The following is a 21,120-nucleotide window of genomic DNA, read 5'->3' on the forward strand; positions in this document are numbered from 1 at the left end:
CCAATTATATCAGAATGCAGCAGCATAAGTGTCAACAAAGATCTGAAGCAGAGTACAAATGGATAATTTAAAGGCATGTTGCCTGTTAGCTTCATATTTTTAAAAGCACTTGCTGAGTTGGATATGATTTTAAGGTACAGAATGTTACCAATTGGCCCCTCACATCCCTTGGCACTGTCCTTTTAGCCGTTCCAAAGGTCAGAACCCAAACTTTTGTTGGGACTGCTTCTAGACACTTCTGTCCTGGAATTTTTAAACGGCCTTCCAGAGGATCTGAGAGCCTCAGAACTACTAACATACCAAGTTTTTTTTTTTTTAACAATTTTCTGTTATCAAGTTGTGTCTTTGAATTTGCAACACTTTTTGCAACTGCTCAAACAATGTCTTTTATCAGTAGAAATGTTTAGCATTCGTGATTTTATAATTACATAGAAAACTTGTCTTACATTTTTTATGTTAGGTTGTTCTCCTACGGCACTTTCACAGCTGAGTATTTGGAAGGATATGAGGGTGAATTACTTGAACAATAAAGCCCAGGTATTGTGGGAAGAATTGTATGGAATTATTAATAAAACGTGTTGGAAAAATCGTGGTGTGCGTGTGGCAATTTACAGTAACAAATGTCAGGGCCAATGCTGTTTTCTGAAACACGTGGAAAGGTCCACAATGCGGGGGACTACGTCAGAGTTTTGCCTCCTCCCCTAGAGTCCCCGTTCAACCCCCGAGGTAAAGCCGCGCTCGCGATTCGGAGGAAGAACCGCACGGGCTCAACTTCGTGGGGTAGCCTACACCATAAAACAGCCTCCTAAGCGCTTCGAAGATGGCTGCAGTTACAACCGAGGGCACGGAACAAGAATCCACACCGGCAGTCGACAATAATGAAGCGTTGGACACGGAAGACATCGGCAATATTGGACAGGGCCTTACAGACTCTAAAAAACAGGAACCGGTTAACAACGAGAACGGTGCAGAAATGGACGTGAGCAACGGAGACGGCAACGAGGAAAATCCTTCATCCTCACCAGAAGTCGCTAAAGATTCGGTTTTAATCACGAAAAGCGATAACAAAGTAGAAGAACTGGGGTCTGAGATGTCTGAACCGGTTAAAAGTCCCGTGAAGGGAAGCACGGTGAACAGTACTAAGCCCGGGGAAAGCACGCTGGAACCGAAACAAGAACAAAGAGAGGAGAGCGTGTCCTCGCCTCCTAGCTCCGACAAGACCAAAAGCGACGACTCCACGGAGAAAACCGACCATGGTATCAAAAGAAGGGCCAGTGTCGAGATATCATCCTCAGACGGAGAACCTCTCAGTCGAATGGATTCGGAAGACAGGTCTGTGGATTGCTAATGTAACCAACCAAATGTTGTCAGGCACTCAAACGTAGATACAAATCTTGTTTTCAGGCTACATTGTTACAAGTTGCACTTGATATACTATCCTTGCACCTAGGCCTTTGGTACTTCGTGTGATCTCCACATATTCTTTGTCTTTTCTACAACCGCACTAGTAAGACAATGGGGTTCATTTCTTACTATGATGTATCCACACCCAATGCGCAATTATGCTTTATGGACAGCTGATAACAGAGGAAGGTTTGATGTGGGTACATGTATAGTTTTATAAGTAGTTGAATAGGCCTCCCAACTCAGAGGTTTGTCTTTAGGTTTCATTGGACTGGTTCAATATTCCACGCACCCCCGCATCTGGACATATTGTTCGTATGGCCACGACGATGCTCATTGTTAATCAAAACGTGGCGGGTACAAATCCCCGTTTACAAGTCAACCGAAAAACACCGGCAATATGACCATTTCACAGAATAGCTAATCGATTATCGAAAACGAAGTGCGCTTGATCAGATCTTCCATGCTGGTATTTCGTTTAAAGAACACACTTTTGTGTCTTTTCAGTAATATCACTAGTGAAACACTAAGACAAAAGAATCAAAATACCCAGCCATCCTACACTGCAGTTACACAGGCATCCCAATTCTGATCTTTTATTTCTAGAAGAGTTGATCCGATGGCTCAAAAGAGCAAACAAAGATCAGAATTGGGCTGCATTGTTTAAACATAGCCCTTGAGGCACCAGCTTTCATATATTTCTGTTGTTTGGGCACTGAACAACTTCCCCCAAGTGGGTCATCTTACCACAAAACACAATCTCATTTTAGCGGGTTCGGCTGGGTGACTACAGTTACAGGATGCCTTTGTTGTCCATAATGCACACATGCAGGTTCACATTCGCTCACATACTAAGTGAATCACATACTGAGATATTTAGAAACTCACCATGAATTCCCCATGATGACAACCTGAAATGCTCAAGTTGGAACTTCCACTGTGTGAGAATGATAAAATGGAAGCAAAAGAGAATCACATAAAACCTGTTTGAAATCAGTAGGAGTGTATTCACTTATGGCCATATTCCAGTATTAAAGAAACTACAGCTCAATTACTACACCAAATCAATGATTCAAAGCAGTGAGTCTATGGATGTGATTCTCCACCAAACAACAATCATTACAATGTTTTTCAGATGTTAATTTGTTTCAAAACTCTTGGGCAAAGTTATAAAACCAGATCAATCAGGAAAAAATATACAATGCAGATGGTGGATATGTACAGTATATTACATACAAATAATACATTTTCTACTGTTGTTTCAAACTTGTTACCCCCACTTTTTAAACCACTGCCTCTGAGGTTAAATAGAGAAAATGGGGAACAAAAATAAGAAGTACAGTTTCTCTAGGATTGCATTTCTTAAAATAAATTAATGAAAAACTTCAAGCATAATTTAACTGATTCATTTGAATACTTGTTTATCAAGTGCCACACAGCAAGAAACCAACAAATTTGCTTTCATTGATTATAGACGCACATGCGTCCACTCTTCTTTGCAAAACCGTTCCAAATCTGTCAGATTGCGAGGACATCTCCTGTGCACAGCCCTCTTCAGATCACCCCACAGATGTTCAATTGGATTCAAGTCTGGGCTCTGGCTGAAGATGTTAATCTTCTGGTGAAGCCATGCTTTTGTGGAATTGGATGTGTGCTTTGGGTCGTTGTCGTGCTGAAAGGTGAACTTCATCTTTCTAACGTACGCCTTAAGGTTTTGTGCCAAAATTGCCTAGTATTCTGGAACTGATCATAATTCCCTCCACCCTGACTAAGGCCCCGATTCCGGCTGAAGAAAACCCCCAAAGCATGATGCTGCCACCACCATGCTTCACTCTGGGTATGGTGCTCTTTGGGTGATGTGCAGGGTTGTTTTTGCGCCAAACATAGCTTTTGGAATTATGGCCAAAAAGTTCAACCTTGGTTTCATCAGACCATAACACATTTTCCCACGTGCTTTTGGGGGACTTGTTTTTGCAAACTTCAGCCAGGCTTGAATGTTTTTCTTTATAAGAAAAGGCTTCCGTCTTGCCACCCTATCCCATAGCCAATTCATATGAAGAATACGGGAGATTGTCACATGTAACACACAGCCAGTACTTGCCAGACATTCCTGCAGTTCCTTTAATGTTGCTGTAGGCCTCTTGTAAACCTCCCTGACCAGTTTTTCTTGTATTTTCATCAATTTGGGATGTCCTGTTCTTGATTATGTCTCTGTTGTGCCATATTTTCTCCACTTGATGTGATATACCATGTGTTCCATGGTATATCTAATGCTTTGGAAATTATTTTGTACCCTTCTCCTTACTGATATCTTTAAACAATGAGATCCCTCTGATGCTTTGGAAGCTCTCTGCGGATCATGGCTTTTGCTCTGAGATGCAACTAAGGAAATCAGGAAAATCCTACTAGAACAGCTGAACTTTATTTGTATTATTTATATTAGTCATTACAGATGTGTAATGACTAATATTTGAGTGTATATATATATATATATGAGTTTGAATGTGATTGGTTAATTCTGAACACAGCCACATCCCATTAATAAGAGGGTGTGCACACTTATGCAACCAGGTTATTGTATTTTTTTATTTTTCATTATTCTAAGATTTCAATTTTTTTCATTTGAATTGTTCACATTATAGGTCCGATTTAAAAGTGGAAAAAATTCTGACATGATTTATCTTTGTCTCATTCTTTTACATAACAAATCCTGGCATTTTAACAGGAGTGCGTTGACTTTTTATATTTCTGCTTCTACTCTAAACCTTACTCTAACTTCAGCCTAACCCGAAAATATTAACCTTGAATGTATGCCTGAACGTAACCTAACCCTAATGCGTAACCCTAGCAACTAATGCCCAACCCTAATTCTATCCTTAATTTTTGTGTTTGCCATGAACAGTGATGTCCCTCCTTTTCAAATTGGGGACAGGAAACCGTTCCCCATACATTTTTCTCATTTCACTACAGTTTGGGGACATTTTTGTCCCTGTTACCTAGTTAAGAAACCTGAACACACACAAGGGTCATAATAATCCCAATCAGTGTTACAGCAGCTGAAGGGGAAAGCCCACCCCCACCCCGTCCGATCCTGGCATGTGGCATTGTGAGGCCGTGGTAAGAAAGAAGAGAAAGGTCTGCTGGAAGTAGTTGTGTCCTGCTGTTTGGGCAGCTGCATGGCCTCAATGTAACTTTTGTTCTCTTACTGGCAGAGAGCACCTCAGAAACAGAGCGGGGAGCAGCTGGAGTCAGGCAGTCTTACAAGGCGTGTGCGTGTTCCTCTTGGGAGTCTTAGTGCTCTTATAGAAACGTCATACGCGACAAGGGACAAACCCCTCTGTTATGGTATTGAAATCTTTGTCTCTCTTGTCAGTGTCAGCAGTACTTTGATGGACATGGAGAGCACTGCATCCAGCGGGCGCTCCACCCCTGCTATGATGAACGGGCATGGCCCAGGCAGCGCCACGCCTTCGGGGGGGAAGGGCGTGGCGTACACCTGCTGCTGGGACCAGTGCCAACTCCTCTTCACCACCAGCCCAGACCTGGCCGAGCACATCCGGGGAGTGCACGTGGATGGACAGCGAGGAGGGGTGTGTTGCTGCTTTCTGACAGTTTCGCCATGTTTTCAGCCTTCTGCCGAACACTTCTTCATCCAGTTCTCTCTTCTTTCATCTTCTCTTCGTATGGCTTCTGGTCTTCATTCATGTCCTTATTTTCCTCTATATTCTTTTCCTACGTGGGGTTTTTCTGTATTTTCTTTTCCTTCGTAATCTCTATCATCCCCATATTTTCTTTCCCCATGTCTTTCATCTCCCCCTTGCTGACTTCCCCTCCTCATCCTTCATGTCTTATCTATTCCGACTCCATCGTCTCCATCTATTCCTTCTCCGCCACCTTACTCCTAATTTCTTACTACTCCTCCCTCTCTCGTCTTTCATCTCCTCCTTTTCCTTAATCTCAATCTCGTATATCTTCACATTCTCCTCTTCCTTATTTCCTGCTCCTTTAACTCCTTCTTTACCTTCTCCTTTGTCTTCCTACTCCACATTTTTCACCTTTTCCCAATCCTGCTTGCTCTCTAGAAGTAGAAAATATGTTCTCCTTTCCATGTTAAAGATCATCTAAACATCCTGTAATAAATCAACTCCAGATGAAAAGCACTGCTGTAGATTATGGTCTCCAGCTGGATAAAACAAAAAAGACTCCTTGATGTTTTATCTTGCTTGGATCTTAAGCTGGGGGGGACCGAGTATAGTGGATTGGTTTTCTAGGCCCTTCAAGAACCAAACGGTTTGTCATTCATTTTACAGAATGAAATGTCCCACTGTTCTGTGAAGGTACAGAGGACATTAGCCTTCCTCCTGTTTTAGGCGTGTCTTGGGTAATGGTCATGTGTGGGTATTAGCATCGGTCTTTATCTCTCCAGGTCTTCGTCTGTCTCTGGAAGGGCTGCAAAGTATACAACACCCCATCTACCAGTCAGAGCTGGCTCCAAAGACATATGCTGTCCCACAGTGGAGACAAACCCTTCAAGGTGAGAAAACGCCTTTGTTCTGCAAGCGGTTTAGTTTTGACACCCTCACACCCACTATTTTTTTCCCTGACACGCTCTGCGTCTTTGCTTAATACAGCTTTGCTGCAAATGCATACGTTACACTATGCCCCGGATAATTTCTGGCCTTGGATGTCATACAAAAGCTTGCACAATGGCCTCTGTCACGCACTTTCCTGTCCAACTTGAATACATTTACATCTTCATTTACATCAGGGCAGGCTAACCGTGTTCCTGCAGTTCTAGCATCCCCAGTTGTGACCTACATGACTTAGCTTATCATCCAACTAGTTATTAGTCAGTTTATAGATTAGGCTTGGAGAAGACCAACGGGGCGCTAGCTCTTCAGTAATGGGTGGGCAGCAGTACTTATTTAAATAAACCCCCCCACAAACACACCCAGTGTCATGCTCTTACAACTGAGCTACACAGGGCATACGTTGGTGTTACGTTGAATGTTTGACGGCTTCTACTCAATGTTTCCAAACTCAGGCCTTCAGGAGGGCTCTGAAGTAGATACTTTGATTGCTGCTTTGAGGACTCCGCCCGCAGCTTTGTATTGTCCTGAAGAAGATAACCCATGGTTTCCCCTCTCCGCCCTCACCTCTGTTTGTCTCTTCTCTCTGTTTATCAGTGTGTGGTGGGAGGTTGCAACGCCACGTTTGCCTCTCAGGGGGGGCTGGCGCGCCACGTCCCCACCCACTTCAGCTCGCAGGGCGCCAACAAACTGGCCAATCAGGGCAAGCTAAAAGAGGAGTCACCGTCAAAGGCGGGGCTTAACAAGAGACGGAAGCTCAAGAACAAACGTCGGAGGTCTTTACGTACGTATCCGAGAAACACGCACCTGCCATCTCAGTCTTGGACTCAGTGATCAGGTTACCTGCCATTCAATTCTGTCCTTTTAACCAGTGGGGTTCTTGGAAAAGTTTAGACCATGAATAGCTGCGAGGGTCAGGTCCATCATTTTGGCTAATCCCCTCTGACCTGTGAACCCCAGTTAACGCTCCCCCTCTCTCACCCCAGTTTGTTCTGTCCCTCCAGCACGACCACACGACTTCTTTGACGCACAAACCATGGATGCCATCCGCCACCGGGCCATCTGTCTCAACCTGGCTACCCATATAGAGAGCCTGGGAAACGGACACAGTGTGGTGTTTCACAGCACGGTTAGTAGAGGATACACTCAGAGAAGGAGAGCGTGGTCAATACACACACACACACAATCGTCTATACAAACCCACCCACACTTGTGCAAACCCGACATGGTTAGCAGTACACACACATGGCAGTGTTTTGCGGAGCAGGGCAAGTGAAGCAGCAATGCTGTAATTCCCCCGTTGATACAGGAGAGGGCGCCGCAGACCCACGCTGGTCCAGCTGTTCAGACCAGTTCCCACCAGTTGGCGGCATGCAGCGTAAAGACCCCCGCTGCAGCCACGGATAAACACTCGACTCCCATGCTCCTTTAATTAAACGGCTAATAAAGGAACTGCCAAGAAACCCTCCCGAGAGAGAGGGGTGCACAAACACCCAGGCTCTGACGCACAGCCGGGCCTGTTGTTTTTGGAGCCGCTTGAAAACGAGCCCCCCCAACCCCTCTGTCGGAGAGAGCGTTTACCAGTAGCGTGACTGACGGACCCAGCAGGCCTTGTTTAAACTAACACTGTAAGCAAAAAAAGACAGTGGAAGAGAATGTGGGGGAATCTAGCGCTGGACCGCTTTTCACACTGCGACGGGTTGCTTGCGAGTGCCGCGTGTGCTGTTTCTAATGACGGAGAGCATTCCTCGTCTTCACCTTGGGTCAAGGGTCACACGCTAGCGCTGTGGAATGCAGCCGGACCATGGTCTTCAATCGCTTAACAGCGTTAGTCTGGCAGAGAGGAAGAAAGTTGTGAGCTGACTCCTAAGTTACTGACAAACCTGTCAATGTCGGGTGTTTTGGTAAGGAAAGGTATGCATGGCAGGATGTGTTATGAACTCCTCTGCCTGCCGTGACAATAGTCCCGAATTCCCATGGAAATGATTGCTGGGTCATCCACAGCGAGCATTGGTCTGATTTCCTTGGTTAGTGGCTCCAAAAGCCTGTTATGGATTATTTTTATGGTTGATTCTGTGTGTGTATTTATTTTTTATTTTTTTATAAACGCATTACCGAGTGGTAGGTTTGTAATGTTTGGCCGATGTGTGTCTGGTACTGGGTAAACGCTTACCTCTTCTGTCTCCAGGTAATAGCCAGGAGGAAGGAGGATTCTGGGAAGGTGAAAGTCCTACTCCACTGGACTCCAGAGGACATGTGAGAAGCTCGCCACTACCCACTCCTTCACCCTCTCCTCGTTCTTTCCTCCACCCTCTTTTTCTCTTTTCTCCACCCTGTCTTTCTCTTAATTGGATTTAAATTACTATATTGCTGTCATGTACACATTGCTCAAGCATATTAGATAACATTAAATAATTCACCACAGAACATCATTAAAACAACTCTCTCCTCCACCATCTTTTGCTCTTTCTTTCCTCCACCGTCCCATCTATCTTACCTTCCTTTTTCCTCTCTGTGAATGTCAGGTGGACGTTTAGCAGTGTTTAGTCAGTCATCTCTGGCTGGGGACCAGAAGGCAGGCAGATCCCTCGGAGTCACACATCACCCTACTGCCCCAACGTTCAAACACATGCACACAGGAGGATACCTTGGTTAGCGCCTCATCAATTCAAAAGGATCAGTGATCTGGATCAGCCTCTCTGTCTCATGGGAACTACCTTGTGATCCTCTTTCAATTCTTTCGTCCGCCCCTCTCTACTTCTCTTTCTACTTGGCGTGGGCTAACTTTTGATCAGTGGCCAAGTTGAGTAAAGCATTAATGACTCAGGGAGTGAGAGATTCTCGCAGAGCTCCACTGTCTCTCTCCCCAGTAATAATCCTTCAAATCCAGGGAAGAAGAGATGTTAACACAACCGGCTAGGGTCATTTCAGAACTTCCTGTATTGTAGTTAGTTAGCGTGGTTGCATACTATGTCATCCGGGAAATTTTGTTGAAGGAGAAAAGACACAGAAGAGGAAGCCACTTGAGACAATTAACAGATGTCCTTACATAGCCATTATTCTCTCCGCTTCAGACTATTGCGACGGAGCCTTATGAAGCTCTACTCCTCTCTTGCTTTTCGTCTCCTCACCAGAGGAATAGGCTTTCAGCTCCACTCTGCTCTGACTTGTCTCCAAACACCTCTCCCCTGAGAGTGCTTGTCTTACATAAAACTGACTTTCTTGGTCAAAAAACAAGCTCAAATTCAAAACAACACTTGGTTCGGTGGAGTATTTCCAAAGTAAACCTCTAAGTGAATCATAATCAAAGTGGCGCAAATATGTGTTTGGCCTTTTTTTGCTTCTATAGCGATTTTTGTCTTTAAATTGTTTTAATCTTTTCGTCATGTTTCATGCTCAGACAACTCAAGAGTTTTCACTCAGAAGAGTGTTGTATTGCATTGTCGGCAGAACTTTAAAGACATCAAATTGGCAATCACTTGGCACAATTTCAGGAATAAAATTGTGCATATCACTACCATCATGCCAGCCATCAACACATTTTGCATGCCACCAAGACGTTACTTGTCAAATACAGTATTTATAGGAGCCGACAAGATTTTCGCTACATACTGCCTATGCGTATGCATCCGATTCAACCCCGAAACTTCTGTTGTTGTGTCAGGTTGCGTTGTTCGGATGAAGAAGAGAAGCTAAAGTATTGCAGCTCTCGTTTCAGAAGCTGTGAGAGAGTGTTTTGGTTCAGAGTTGTTTATGTCTCTCCGAGGAGCTGTGTTTCTGTGAAAGCAAGCGTCACCCACGCTGGGCTCTGTAGAGAATGTCTTCCAGATGTTCCAGTCATTCGTTGCACTCGGCAGAAGCACCCTTTGTGTACACTCATCTGTTCCGAAAGCGTTGTGTTTGTGATTAAACAGACATGCTGGCGACAGCTGAGACCTGCTCCCTTTCCCTTGAGTTTATTTTGTGCTTTTCTAGAGTGTTCTCTCTGTCCACTTAGGATTATCCATACAGAATGATAGATGACTCTTTGTTTCTCCCATTATGGTGTCTGCGAGAACTGGCATTGCCATTGTCCATTTTTAAATTGTACTTTTTCTAATACTTTTATGAGTTGGTCAACAAGGTGAAAGGGTGTGTATTGCCATCTCTGGTGTGTTTGAACAGGTGACATTTATGGTTGATTGACTGCCACCTGTAGTTATTGGAATGTTTTCCAGTATAATTGGCAGTTCTCTCCTGATAACCCGGAGGGAACAATGTGATACTTAACCTATACAACAACAGGAAGGCCCACCCAGTTGACAACTTTAAAATGGTGAAAGTCTTCAATGAGGCTGCCAATGTTAAAACAGGCTCAGAGTACTTTAATCCTCTGTCCATCTTTAGGTTCATCCTGTTTCAGGGGTTTTGTTCTGTCTTTTCATTTCTTAATGTCTACTCCATTCTTTCACTCGGTTTCCTACATTTTCTTTCCTTCCTTACCTCCTTCCTCACATCCTCCATTTAGCGATCATGTCTTTTACACCTTTATTCACACCTCTCTGTCTTTGTATGTGTGCTTGTCCAAATGTCCTCTCACACAATTACCTCCTGTATTAAAAAGGGACTGTGTTCCATGGTTTGAAATTATTTAGGGAAAACAAATAATTTTGCTGTTGAATATGGATGGTGTTTAAGAGTCTGTGTTCGATCATGGAGAGTGCTTTCCTGGTGACGGAACGCAATGGTGGCTGTAGCTGAAGAGAATCTTGGCACTGGCATCAGTTCTCTCCCATTGTTTCAGGGTTTTCTGCTGGGTTTTTTTTCACACTAACACCTAACCAACCAGTATAAAAAGACTAGTATTTGTAGGAAGCATTCATATGTACTACTACCATAGCAATGTAATCTCTTCAGCTGTCTCATTGACTCCTCCAGACTACCTGATGTGTGGGTGAATGAGAGTGACCGGCAGCAGCAGAAGACCAAAGTGGTCCACCTCTCCCAACTTCCGCAGGACACACATGTACTTCTAGACCCCAACATATACAGGTGTGTTATTGGTTGTGTTTGCGTAATTCCAGAAAACGTCCTTAAATTCCCATTTTCTAATAAATCCTTGTTTGGGTGGATTAAAATGATCCTGTCCATTACTGGTTCAAGGATGCCACTAACCATCTAGGAAAAGGCTCTACACTTCTAGCCTGTGACATTAATGGTGAGGCCGTTGACTTGCTTAATAGTGTTTATGCGCCTAACTCATACTTTGGGTAACTTTTGGACAACGTGACTATAGCCATTGTTTTTCCCAGTACATGCACACTTACCAATGCTACATCTCTACTGACCATGGTTCAACATGGAGCACTCAGCTAAATACTAACAGTAATAGAATACAGCTCCGATTGCATTGTCAGAATTTTAACCTTCTCTCGACCCAACATGTGATGCTGCTTTGCATTTCTGATACCCACAGCATCTCTTGAACATGTCTTCACTCTCTTTTGTTCAATTAAAACTTGTTTGAAATCCGTACCAGTCAAAGCGAAAAGTCGCACATGCACGCATATAACTTAACCTGTTGTCATTTTCCAAAACACATCCCTGCACTCTTTCACTCGTCCTTTTCTTCCATCGGCTGGTAATCCTGACAGACCTGACATTCAGCAGGCTCACAGTATGATTTGTCGTTGTTGGGGCTATGTCATACTTTATTTGCAGAGCGATTCCAGAAATAGCTCTGGTAGTGATTTACCCACCAGGTGGCACCAGTCGCTGTTGGCTGCACCCATTTATGGAGGCAATGTATTCATTTTTTTATTAATAGGAGTTTTAGTTGATCGAAATAGTTATATAATAGTTTTGCCAATACTTTGTCTTCATCCCCCCCTCTAAATAGTCTCATCCTAATATTCCCCAAACTCCCTGCTGACTAATATAAACCAGTCACCCTGATCTAACCTGTCAACCATCCTGTCTCCGCTGTGGCTCTGTTTGAATTACTTTGTTTTGAAAGTAGTCATTGACATCCTCCCTTGTTTCTCAGGCATGTTAACTATTCCGGTTATGTAGAGTAATGCATAGATGAGACAGACGACTGGGCTGTTCTGCCCCACACATGCTTTATGCACACTAGATACACACCCGTTAACTAATGTAAAACGCTGCCATCTTTTCAGGATGTTTTTCTAGAAACCATAATGGACCAGTCAAAAGACGATGAAAGGAACTACATAGAAAGTACCCGTGCCACTTTCCGTCCGGCCCGGAGAGGACCAGAGTTTTCATTTTTGGCTCCAACTTTTATTTTCTACTTCATGTCTAAGTTTACTTTCTGCTCTTCACTTTCCTTTGAATGTTGATTTTGTTTAAATGATGCAGTGAATTTCTAATTCGTTTTTAATGGTTTCCCAAAATAGCTTGAATGTATTATATATTCGGTGCTGAACATTTGAGCCATTTTAGGGTATCATTTTTGTATGTTTGTGGTAATATGATGAGTCTACAAGCTTAAAAGCACAGTGACTTGATAATGTTGTAGAAACCAAGCTACGTGTCTTTGTAAATACTCCAGGAGATTTGTAATATATTTTTATACCTTGGATTTTTACTGTAATGTTTGTGTTATTCTTTCTCCACATTTTTTTTTGCTGATGTTTTAAACTTTATTAATTGTACAAAATGCATACAGAAAATAGTTTTGATGGACGTTACTATTTACGTATTATTTAGGCCTAACAACTGCTGTTGCTTCTGTCTGACACTAGAGCGGCTATTTTAAGGTCCGCTGTTTGATAGTGATAGTTAAGTTGCAAGATTGTATTAAGTACAGTGGGGAGAACAAGTATTTGATAGACTGCCGATTTTGCAGGTTTTCCTACTTACAAGCATGTAGAGGTCTGTTATTTTTATCATAGGTACACTTCAACTGTGAGAGACGGAATCTAAAACAAAAATCCAGAAAATCACATTATGATTTTTTTATAATTAGCATTTTATTGCATGAGAAGTATTTGATCACCTACCAACCAGTAAGAATTCCGGCTATCACAGACGTGTTAGTTTTTCTTTAAGAAGCCCTCCTGTTCTCCACTCATTACCTGTATAAAAAAACACCTTTCCACACACTCAATCAAACAGACTCCAACCTCTCCACAATGGCCAAGACCAGAGAGCTGTGTAAGGACATCAGGGATAAAATTGTAGACCTGCACAAGGCTGGGATGGGCTGCAGGACAATAGGCAAGCAGCTTGGTGAGAAGGCAACAATTGTTGGCGCAATTATTAGAAAATGGAAGAAGTTCAAGATGACGGTCAATCTCCCTCGATCTGGGTTTCCATGCAAGATCTCACCTTGTGGGGCATCAATGATCATGAGAAAGGTGAGGGATCAGCCCAGAATTACAGAGCAGGACCTGGTCAATGACCTGAAGAGAGATGGGACCACAGTCTCAAAGAAAACCATTAGTAACACACTACGCCGTCATGGATTAAAATCCTGCAGCACACGCAAGGTCCCCCTGCTCAAGCCAGCGCATGTCCAGGCCCGTCTGAAGTTTGCCAATGACCGTCTGGATGATCCAGAGGAGGAATGGGAGATGGTCATGTGGTCTGATGAGACAAAAATAGAGCTTTTTGTTCTAAACTCCACTTGCTGTGTTTGGAGGAAGAAGAAGGATGAGTACAACCCCAAGAACACCATCCCAACCGTGAAGCATGGAGGTGGAAACATCATTCTTTGGGGAAGCTTTTCTGCTGAGGGGACAGGACGACTGCACCGTATTGAGGGGAGGATGGATGGGGCCATGTATCGCAAGATCTGGGCCAACAACCTCCTTCCCTGAGTAAGACCATTGAAGATGGGTCGTGGCTGGGTCTTCCAGCATGACAACGACCTGAAACGCACAGCAAGGGTAACTAAGGAGTGGCTCCATAAGAAGCATCTCAAGGTCCTAGAGTGGCCTAGCCAGTCTCCAGACCTGAACCTAATAGGAAATCTTTGGAGGGAGCTGAAAGTCTGTATTACCCAGCGACAGCCCCTAAACCTGAACGATCTGGAGAAGGTCTGTATGGAGGAGTGGGCCAAAATCCCTGCTGCAGTGTGTGCAAACCTGGTCAAGAACTACAGGAAACGTATGATCTTTGTAATTGCAAACAAAGGTTTTTGTACAAAATATTAAGTTCTGCTTTTCTGATGTATCAAATACTTATGTCATACAATAAAATGCAAATGAATTACTTAAAAATAGTACAATGTGATTTTTCTGGATTTGTTTTGATTCTGTCTCACACAGTAAAAATTTGACTTCTACATGCTTTATAAGTGGGAAAACCTGCAAAATCAGCAGGTTATCAAATACTTGTTCTCTCCACTATGTGTTATCTTTGTGCTGCTGGAAAATAGGCAATTAAGGAACAGTATTATTAACCCCTCTCCAGTATGCTGTAAGTCTGGCTAACTAACTTCAGCATGTTAGTGTGCACAGGCAATCGAGTTAATTATGTTGAAGGATACAGCAGGACCAAGTTTCACAGTCTGTCTGAATGGCAACCCGAGTGTGTGTAGAGTTCCATTATAAAACGGGATCACAACTCACATCTTTTGGAATAAAACTGAAAATAAAACCTGGTGTCTTGCATAATTGCCTCTGATATCAGGCAGTGGCATGCTGGACCAGTTTTTGTGACACTTCACTATGGGCCTGGTTGTTGGCTCAGAGCTGTAGTGAGAAGTAGCGTTCAATGTGACGTCAAAATAAAGCAATGCCTGTGCACAACGACAGGACAAGGTTATTGGGCTTCCCTGTGCAATGTTTCCATACACATTCTGGATATTTCTGCAGCTCAGTTACTAGGGGCACGGAGATCTCAAATGCCTGCTTTGTGAGTGTAGGTCTCGGGCTGTCCTCTAGCTCGTTCAGACTGTACCAGGTCTGTGTGGTGAGTCAGAACAGGACTGTTGTGATTGATAGGCTGCATAACAAATTTGTGTATTAGCAAGGAATCCGGGGGCAGCAACAGGGCATCTGGGACTGATTTGCTAGGCAGATTAGTGAGCATGCTGCGGACGCAACAACAACACCCCGCTAAGAGTCAGCCTGCAGCACAAGTTGCATGCTTGTGACTGGTGCTGTCAATAAACATGCTTTACTGTCCATGATGATGTGAATGCGTTTACAAATCACATTAGAGAATGTCTTAATTATTCATTGCCTACTGGCTACAGAATGTCAACACCCTCTTCAACTTTTTCAAATTTCCCCATATTCTATGCTTTCAGGGGAATGGTTTAAATTGTGAAACTAAATAGTATACTCATTTTATATTAAAAACACAAATTGGTTGGATAGATCTCAGCCTACTTGCTCACCTACAGCAGTAGTTTTAAAAAACTAAGATCTTCGAGCCATGCCACATTTCTTTTTAACTGGTTTAATGGGGGGTCTGACTTTTGTTTTATTCCTTAGCCACTCCACTGTATCTTTGGCTGTGTGCTTTAAGTAATACTTAAAGATGAACCTCCATCCAATTCAGGGTTTCTTGGGGCAGAATGTTTTACTCACTGACTTTCCTGTACAGTACTGCATTCATTTTCCCTTCTATCCTAAGTTCCCTTTTGAGTATCATCCACATGACATTTTGCTTGACAAAAGTGCTGCCACTATCATGCTTCACAATCGGGATTGTATTTCTAGGGTTATGTGCAATGTTGGGTTTCTGTTCAAATGTAACACAATGCCAAAAAGTGTAATGGTTACACCGTCGCTAATTTAGGATTTATCTTACAAGGGGGTTGGAGACAGGCATTTTTAATATTACATTTACAAAAAATCTATGTACAGTTGTGCTCAAAAGTTTGCATACCCTTGGAGAATTGTTAATATGTGTACCATTTCTAAAGAAAACATGAGTGAGCAGGCAAAACACATGTTTTATTTCTTATGGGATTCACATTCAACTGTAGGTCATAACAGAATTGCACAATCATAAAAGAAAACATGGCAACCTAGAAAAAAATGAACTGACCTCTGTTTTTATAAGTCTGCATACCCTTAGTTCTTAATACTGTGTATTGCCCCCCTTTAGCATCAATGACAGTGTGCAGTCTTTTGTAATAGTTGTCTATGAGGTTCTGAATTCTTCCAGGTGGTATAGCTGCCCATTCGTCTTGGTAAAATGCCTTCAGGTCATGCAAAGCAGGCCTGGCGTCAGGACCAAGTAAATGCGGGGGCTGTTAAAAATGGTGAGGGGGCTACTCGGTTTTTTGGCTGTCCCATGCGCAGCTTTTGTGCAGAAGAATGCAAATTGTCTGCCAGTATTTTCTGATAACATGCTGCAATAGTCTTGCCTTCAATTTTCATAAGATTCAGTGAGCCACCACCATGCTTCACAGTGGGGATGGTATTCTGTTCATTATATGCCTTGTTGACCCCTCTCCAAACATAGTGTTTATGGTTGTGACCATAAAGCTCTATTTTGGTCTCATCACTCCAGGTTAAAGTGTGCCAGAAGCTGTGAGGTGTGTTGTCAGGCATATTGTAACCAGGCTTTTTTGTGGCACTGGTGCAGTAAAAGCTTCTTTCTGGCAACTTGACCATGCAGCTCATTTATGTTCAAGTATCGTCATATTGTGCTCCTTGAAACAACCACATTGTCTTTTTCCAGAGCAGCCTGTATTTCATCCTGAGGTTACCTGTGGGTTTTCCTTTGTATTCCGAAATTTTTTCTGGCAGTTTTGGCTGAAATCTTTCTTTGTCTGCTTGACCTTGGCTTGGTGTCAAGAGGCCCCCTGAATTTTCCACTTAAGTGATTGAACAATACTGACTGGCTTTTGCAAGGCCTTGTATATATCTTTTTATATCCTTTTCCATCTTTATAAAGTTCCATTACCTTGTTATGCAGGTCTTTTGACAGTTCTTTTCTGCTCCCTGTGGCTCAGTATCTAGCCTGCTCAGTGCATCCATGTGAGAGCTAACAAACTCATTGACTATTTATACACAGACATTAATTGCAATTTATAAATTGACCTTTTATTGCCATTTTCACCTGTGTGTGTCACCTTGAGTATTTGTAAGAAGGCCAAACATTCAAGGGTATCTAAACTTTTGATCAGGGCCATCTGATTTGCTGACCCCTGCCCACAGCCAAAAGCGCCTACAATGGGCATGTGAGCATCAGAACTGGACCACAGAGCAATGGAAGAAGGTGGCCTGGTCTGATGAGTCATTGTTCCTTTTACACCACGTGACTGGCCGGGTGAGTGTGCGTTGCTGACAGTATGAAACTTTGGGCAATGTTCTGCTTGGAATCCTTGGATCCTGCCATTCCTGTGGATGTTACTTTGACACGTACCACCTACCTGATCATTGTTGCAGACCATGTGCACCCTTTCATGGCAACAGTATTCCCTGATGGCATTGGCCTCTTCAGCAGGATAATGTGCCCTGCCACTAAGCAAAAATGGTTCAGAAATGTTTTGAGGAACACAACGAGTTCAAGGTGTTGACTTGGTCCCCAAATTCCCCAGATCTCAATCCAATTGAGCATCTGTGGGATGTGCAGTACAAACAGGTCCCTTTCCATGGAGGCCCCACCTCGAAACTTACAGGACTTAAAGGATCTGCTGCTTACGTCTTAGTGCCAGATACCACAGCACACCTTCAGATGTCTAGTGGAGTCCATGCCTCAGCGGATCAGGGCTGTTTTGTGCGTAAAAGTGGGACCTACACAATATTACGCAGGTGGTCATAACGTTATGGCTGATCGGTGTATATAAGAAATGTTACCTTGCATTTTGTGATGCCCAATTTATGACTGTGGACCTACCTCAGTAAAAAAAACAAAAAACACTTCAGTACAGGGATAGTCTTGATTTTTCCAATAAACATATTTCTAACAGCTCTGTTATGATTAATCACACAGCCAGGGGCGCCGTATGGGGGGGGAAATTTAGGACATTTCCAAGGGCCCATGACTGACAAGGGCCCAAAAAAATTGGTTACAGCTGCGCAGAGGGAGCCCAATTAGATTTTTTGTCATGGGGCCCAAAATTCCTAGCGGCCACCAAGCTCACAGCTCACTCAGCATCAGGAACATTCGGTGGATGCGAACGCTAAAGTCTGACAAGACTAGACCGCCCTTTCTGACATCATCCCTATCGGTTTGTTTAGTGTACGATCAAGCTAATAAACAAAAATACTATTAATATTTTTTTCATAGCCATTAGCTTATTTTTTGTAAATTGTTTTTAAACAAAAAACATTTGAAAAACAGGATTCCACAGGATTCTTTATTAGCCAAAATATTTCTATTTAATTCAACAACTCGGTGGCCTGTCATGAGTTTGGAAGGCTTGAATTCTTTTTTTTTATAACCTAGCCCTTCCTGAGTTTTTGCAGTAACTACTTCTGTCGAAATCAAGAATTTTGCTGTTCTACCAAGAACAAAAGTAAAAAGATAAGATCTTAAAATACATGGTAGCGTTTTATTTGCTTCAATTTCAAATGGATTCAAAATATGAAATCTGGCAGAAAGTATTAAGTGATTTAGTCAGGAACAGGTTCTACTCTTTCGTAAGAATCCTACTCATTTTATTATTCCAGAACTCCTGCATTGATAATGTCTGGAGTGGTTTACAAAAGCCTGCATTGAAGAAAAAAAAGGCAGAAACCACATGGTGGTTACGAGTGAGGGACAGTTGTCACGGAACAGGGAAATATTCTAAGCTAATAAAGTCAGCAGTTTAGTGGCAAACCGTTTCCTCCTCTTGCGAGGCAACACTATATTCTAGTCGTTAGTGTTATAATTATCGTCTTCAAAGGCACTTAAAAACATTCTCACTTAAATCTCACTGTTGGATGTGTAGAACTGCTAATTTAGTTATCATAGATCGCTGATGAGATTAGCTTTAAGAATACCCCTATGGAATTGTTATGCTTGTTTAAACAGATAGCACGATAGGAAAGCCTGTGAGTTGACTTGTGGCAAACCATACACGTTTTCCGGGAATTTATTTTATCAAAAGAATACGGGTGGATGTCTACCTGCTTTTTGTCTTTTCGCTTGATTCGCTCATCGCTAGCCGCTTGTAGGCGTGTACACTTTGTTTCGTATTAATGCCGGGAGTTCACGTTTAATAGACTCTGTGCACCAGCGTAGTGAGGAACTTACGCTTTTGTCTAGGAGTCTGCATTGCAGTTTCCGGTTTACTTACTAATACTCTTCCGCATTAGTAAACACCTAAACTCGCAACAAGATGAGTGATGTTGTTGTACGGGAAAAAAAGAAATATAATGTACGTGACTCATTGAAGTTTCAAGGTACAAGTGGGGCATCATTTTAATCAGGAGAATGTCCTCTTTTTAATATAATATGTATTGCGCCATTGAATGACTTCAAACGCTAGTCTAGAAATAGTCAGAAAAGGCTATTTTTTTTTATATACTTCCACGTATATACTTCCAGAGTCTATAGCTTTTGTACAGCTAGCTAGTTAGTACAGCAACATAGTAGTTGTAATAGTTTGTAAATCCACACATTTAGGATACCTGATTATTAGGTTAAGGAAAATCGAAATAGACCTATAGGAGATTTAGCAGCTGCTGTAGCGGCTACTGGTAATAGTGTCATAGCAGCTTGCTATGTAGCTATTGTTTGTGTATTTGATGACGACGTAGCTTTATATAATTCCAAATGTATTTCCGCGTATTAGTTGTATTTCCATCCAATGATACGAACGATTAATGTTTCGTCTCACATTTGCATAATATAGCCTGTGGCTCTATTTTTCATCGATTCCTACGCTTGCTTTGGGCCGCTCGGTATCCCACAGTGCCCTGCCCTCAATTGAAAATGCCTAGTGGACCTCCACCGTAATGGTGCAGTCACACTATTCGCGATGGGGGCGATGTCTCAAATCATTTCAATGAAAGGAAGCGTGGCGAGCGAGTGGCGCTCCTTTTTAAAAGATGGATGAAAAATTGAACACGTTTTAGTAGCAGTGATGGGAGCTATACGATTGCACGCTATTTTCATACAGAGACGCCAAAAAAAAAATGCAAAGGTCGATCCAATCGCATTCGAATGAAGGCACCTTTGCGCAACCGTCAACGACGCCTGACGCTGTTCATAGAAAATGAAATGTATCTGTCCGAGGCAGCGGGCGCCAGTGGCCATCCACCGTCACAGCGTTGTTGACGGTTTCACAAAGGTGCCTTAATTCGAATGCGATTGGATCGACCTTAAACTAAAAATCGACCTAAAAACAGTGAATAGGTCTATATATGTTCTAAGGAAAGATTAATAGCATTATATAAAAAGTTGCTGAACGTTTCTGAAAAATCTATTTGGGTGAGTACTCATCACCTACGATAGACCAATGGTTTCCCACCAGGGTCAATTGAGAAGACTCATGAGACCATAGGCTAACTGGTCAAATAAACTGGCGCTTCAACCCAGGGGCGTAGGTTTGATTTAATACTTTTCAAGAGATCAACTACTAAGCTCAGTGGTGTAGTGGAAGATATACGCAGGTATACGCCGTTTTTTGTCAGCTACCATTGTGTACACTCACTTATTACCAGTGTTTTATTGGAGGGTATACACTTTCTACCTACTTTTTTGTCAGCGTATATAGCGCATAGCATATACTGATTTCTTACTGATACGCATGAATGTAGTACAGTAAACATATATGTAATATACATATTTTTATTGTAGTAGATAATGCACGCATACAAAAGCCAGTCGCATAATTATTACAAACGCAACATTTTAAAAACGACCAATAAATAATGTGTCAAGAAACCAACGTATGACATAGCTGGTTATTTAGAACCTCATGTTACTTCACTTCAGTCAAATATTTTTGCCTACCAGAATATTCAGGTTATTTTTCTGAGAGGCAAAATTATATTTCCATAGGCTTAACGTTACTTCCAAAATACATAATGAAACAGACTCATCAAACAACTTTGTCATTTGTCCTATCCAAAAAAACGTAGTCGAACAGCAGACAAAACTGCCAGCTCTGCTGCTGCCCTTCCAGATTTTTTCAAGATTTTGAAAGCAACCGGATCCTCCAGGGTAAGGGCTCTGTACCTCCATTGGTACAGACTATTCCGTACAATATGTCAGTAAATTACGTATT

At 42.5% G+C, this 21,120-nt stretch overlaps 1 protein-coding gene across 3 annotated transcripts; it reads left to right on the forward strand.

Annotated features, from left to right (window-relative positions):
• Positions 1-661: 661 nt before the first annotated feature.
• Positions 662-12,877, forward strand: aebp2 (AE binding protein 2). Of its 3 annotated transcripts, none has more exons than XM_010899636.3 (8): positions 662-1,332; positions 4,778-4,994; positions 5,831-5,938; positions 6,591-6,777; positions 6,980-7,122; positions 8,182-8,249; positions 10,911-11,024; positions 11,136-12,877. In XM_010899636.3, exons 1-8 carry the CDS (start codon positions 821-823, stop codon positions 11,152-11,154), a joined length of 1,368 nt encoding a protein of 455 aa, XP_010897938.2. In that variant the 5' UTR covers positions 662-820; the 3' UTR covers positions 11,155-12,877. The 3 variants fall into 3 exon arrangements, with proteins under 3 accessions (XP_010897938.2, XP_010897939.2, XP_010897940.2); XM_010899637.4 differs by having other exon boundaries at positions 12,152-12,877; XM_010899638.3 differs by having other exon boundaries at positions 6,998-7,122.
• Positions 12,878-21,120: the final 8,243 nt, after the last annotated feature.

Source organism: Esox lucius, chromosome 23, assembly GCF_011004845.1.
Source record: "Esox lucius isolate fEsoLuc1 chromosome 23, fEsoLuc1.pri, whole genome shotgun sequence".
In the NCBI taxonomy this organism is placed as follows: domain Eukaryota; kingdom Metazoa; phylum Chordata; class Actinopteri; order Esociformes; family Esocidae; genus Esox; species Esox lucius.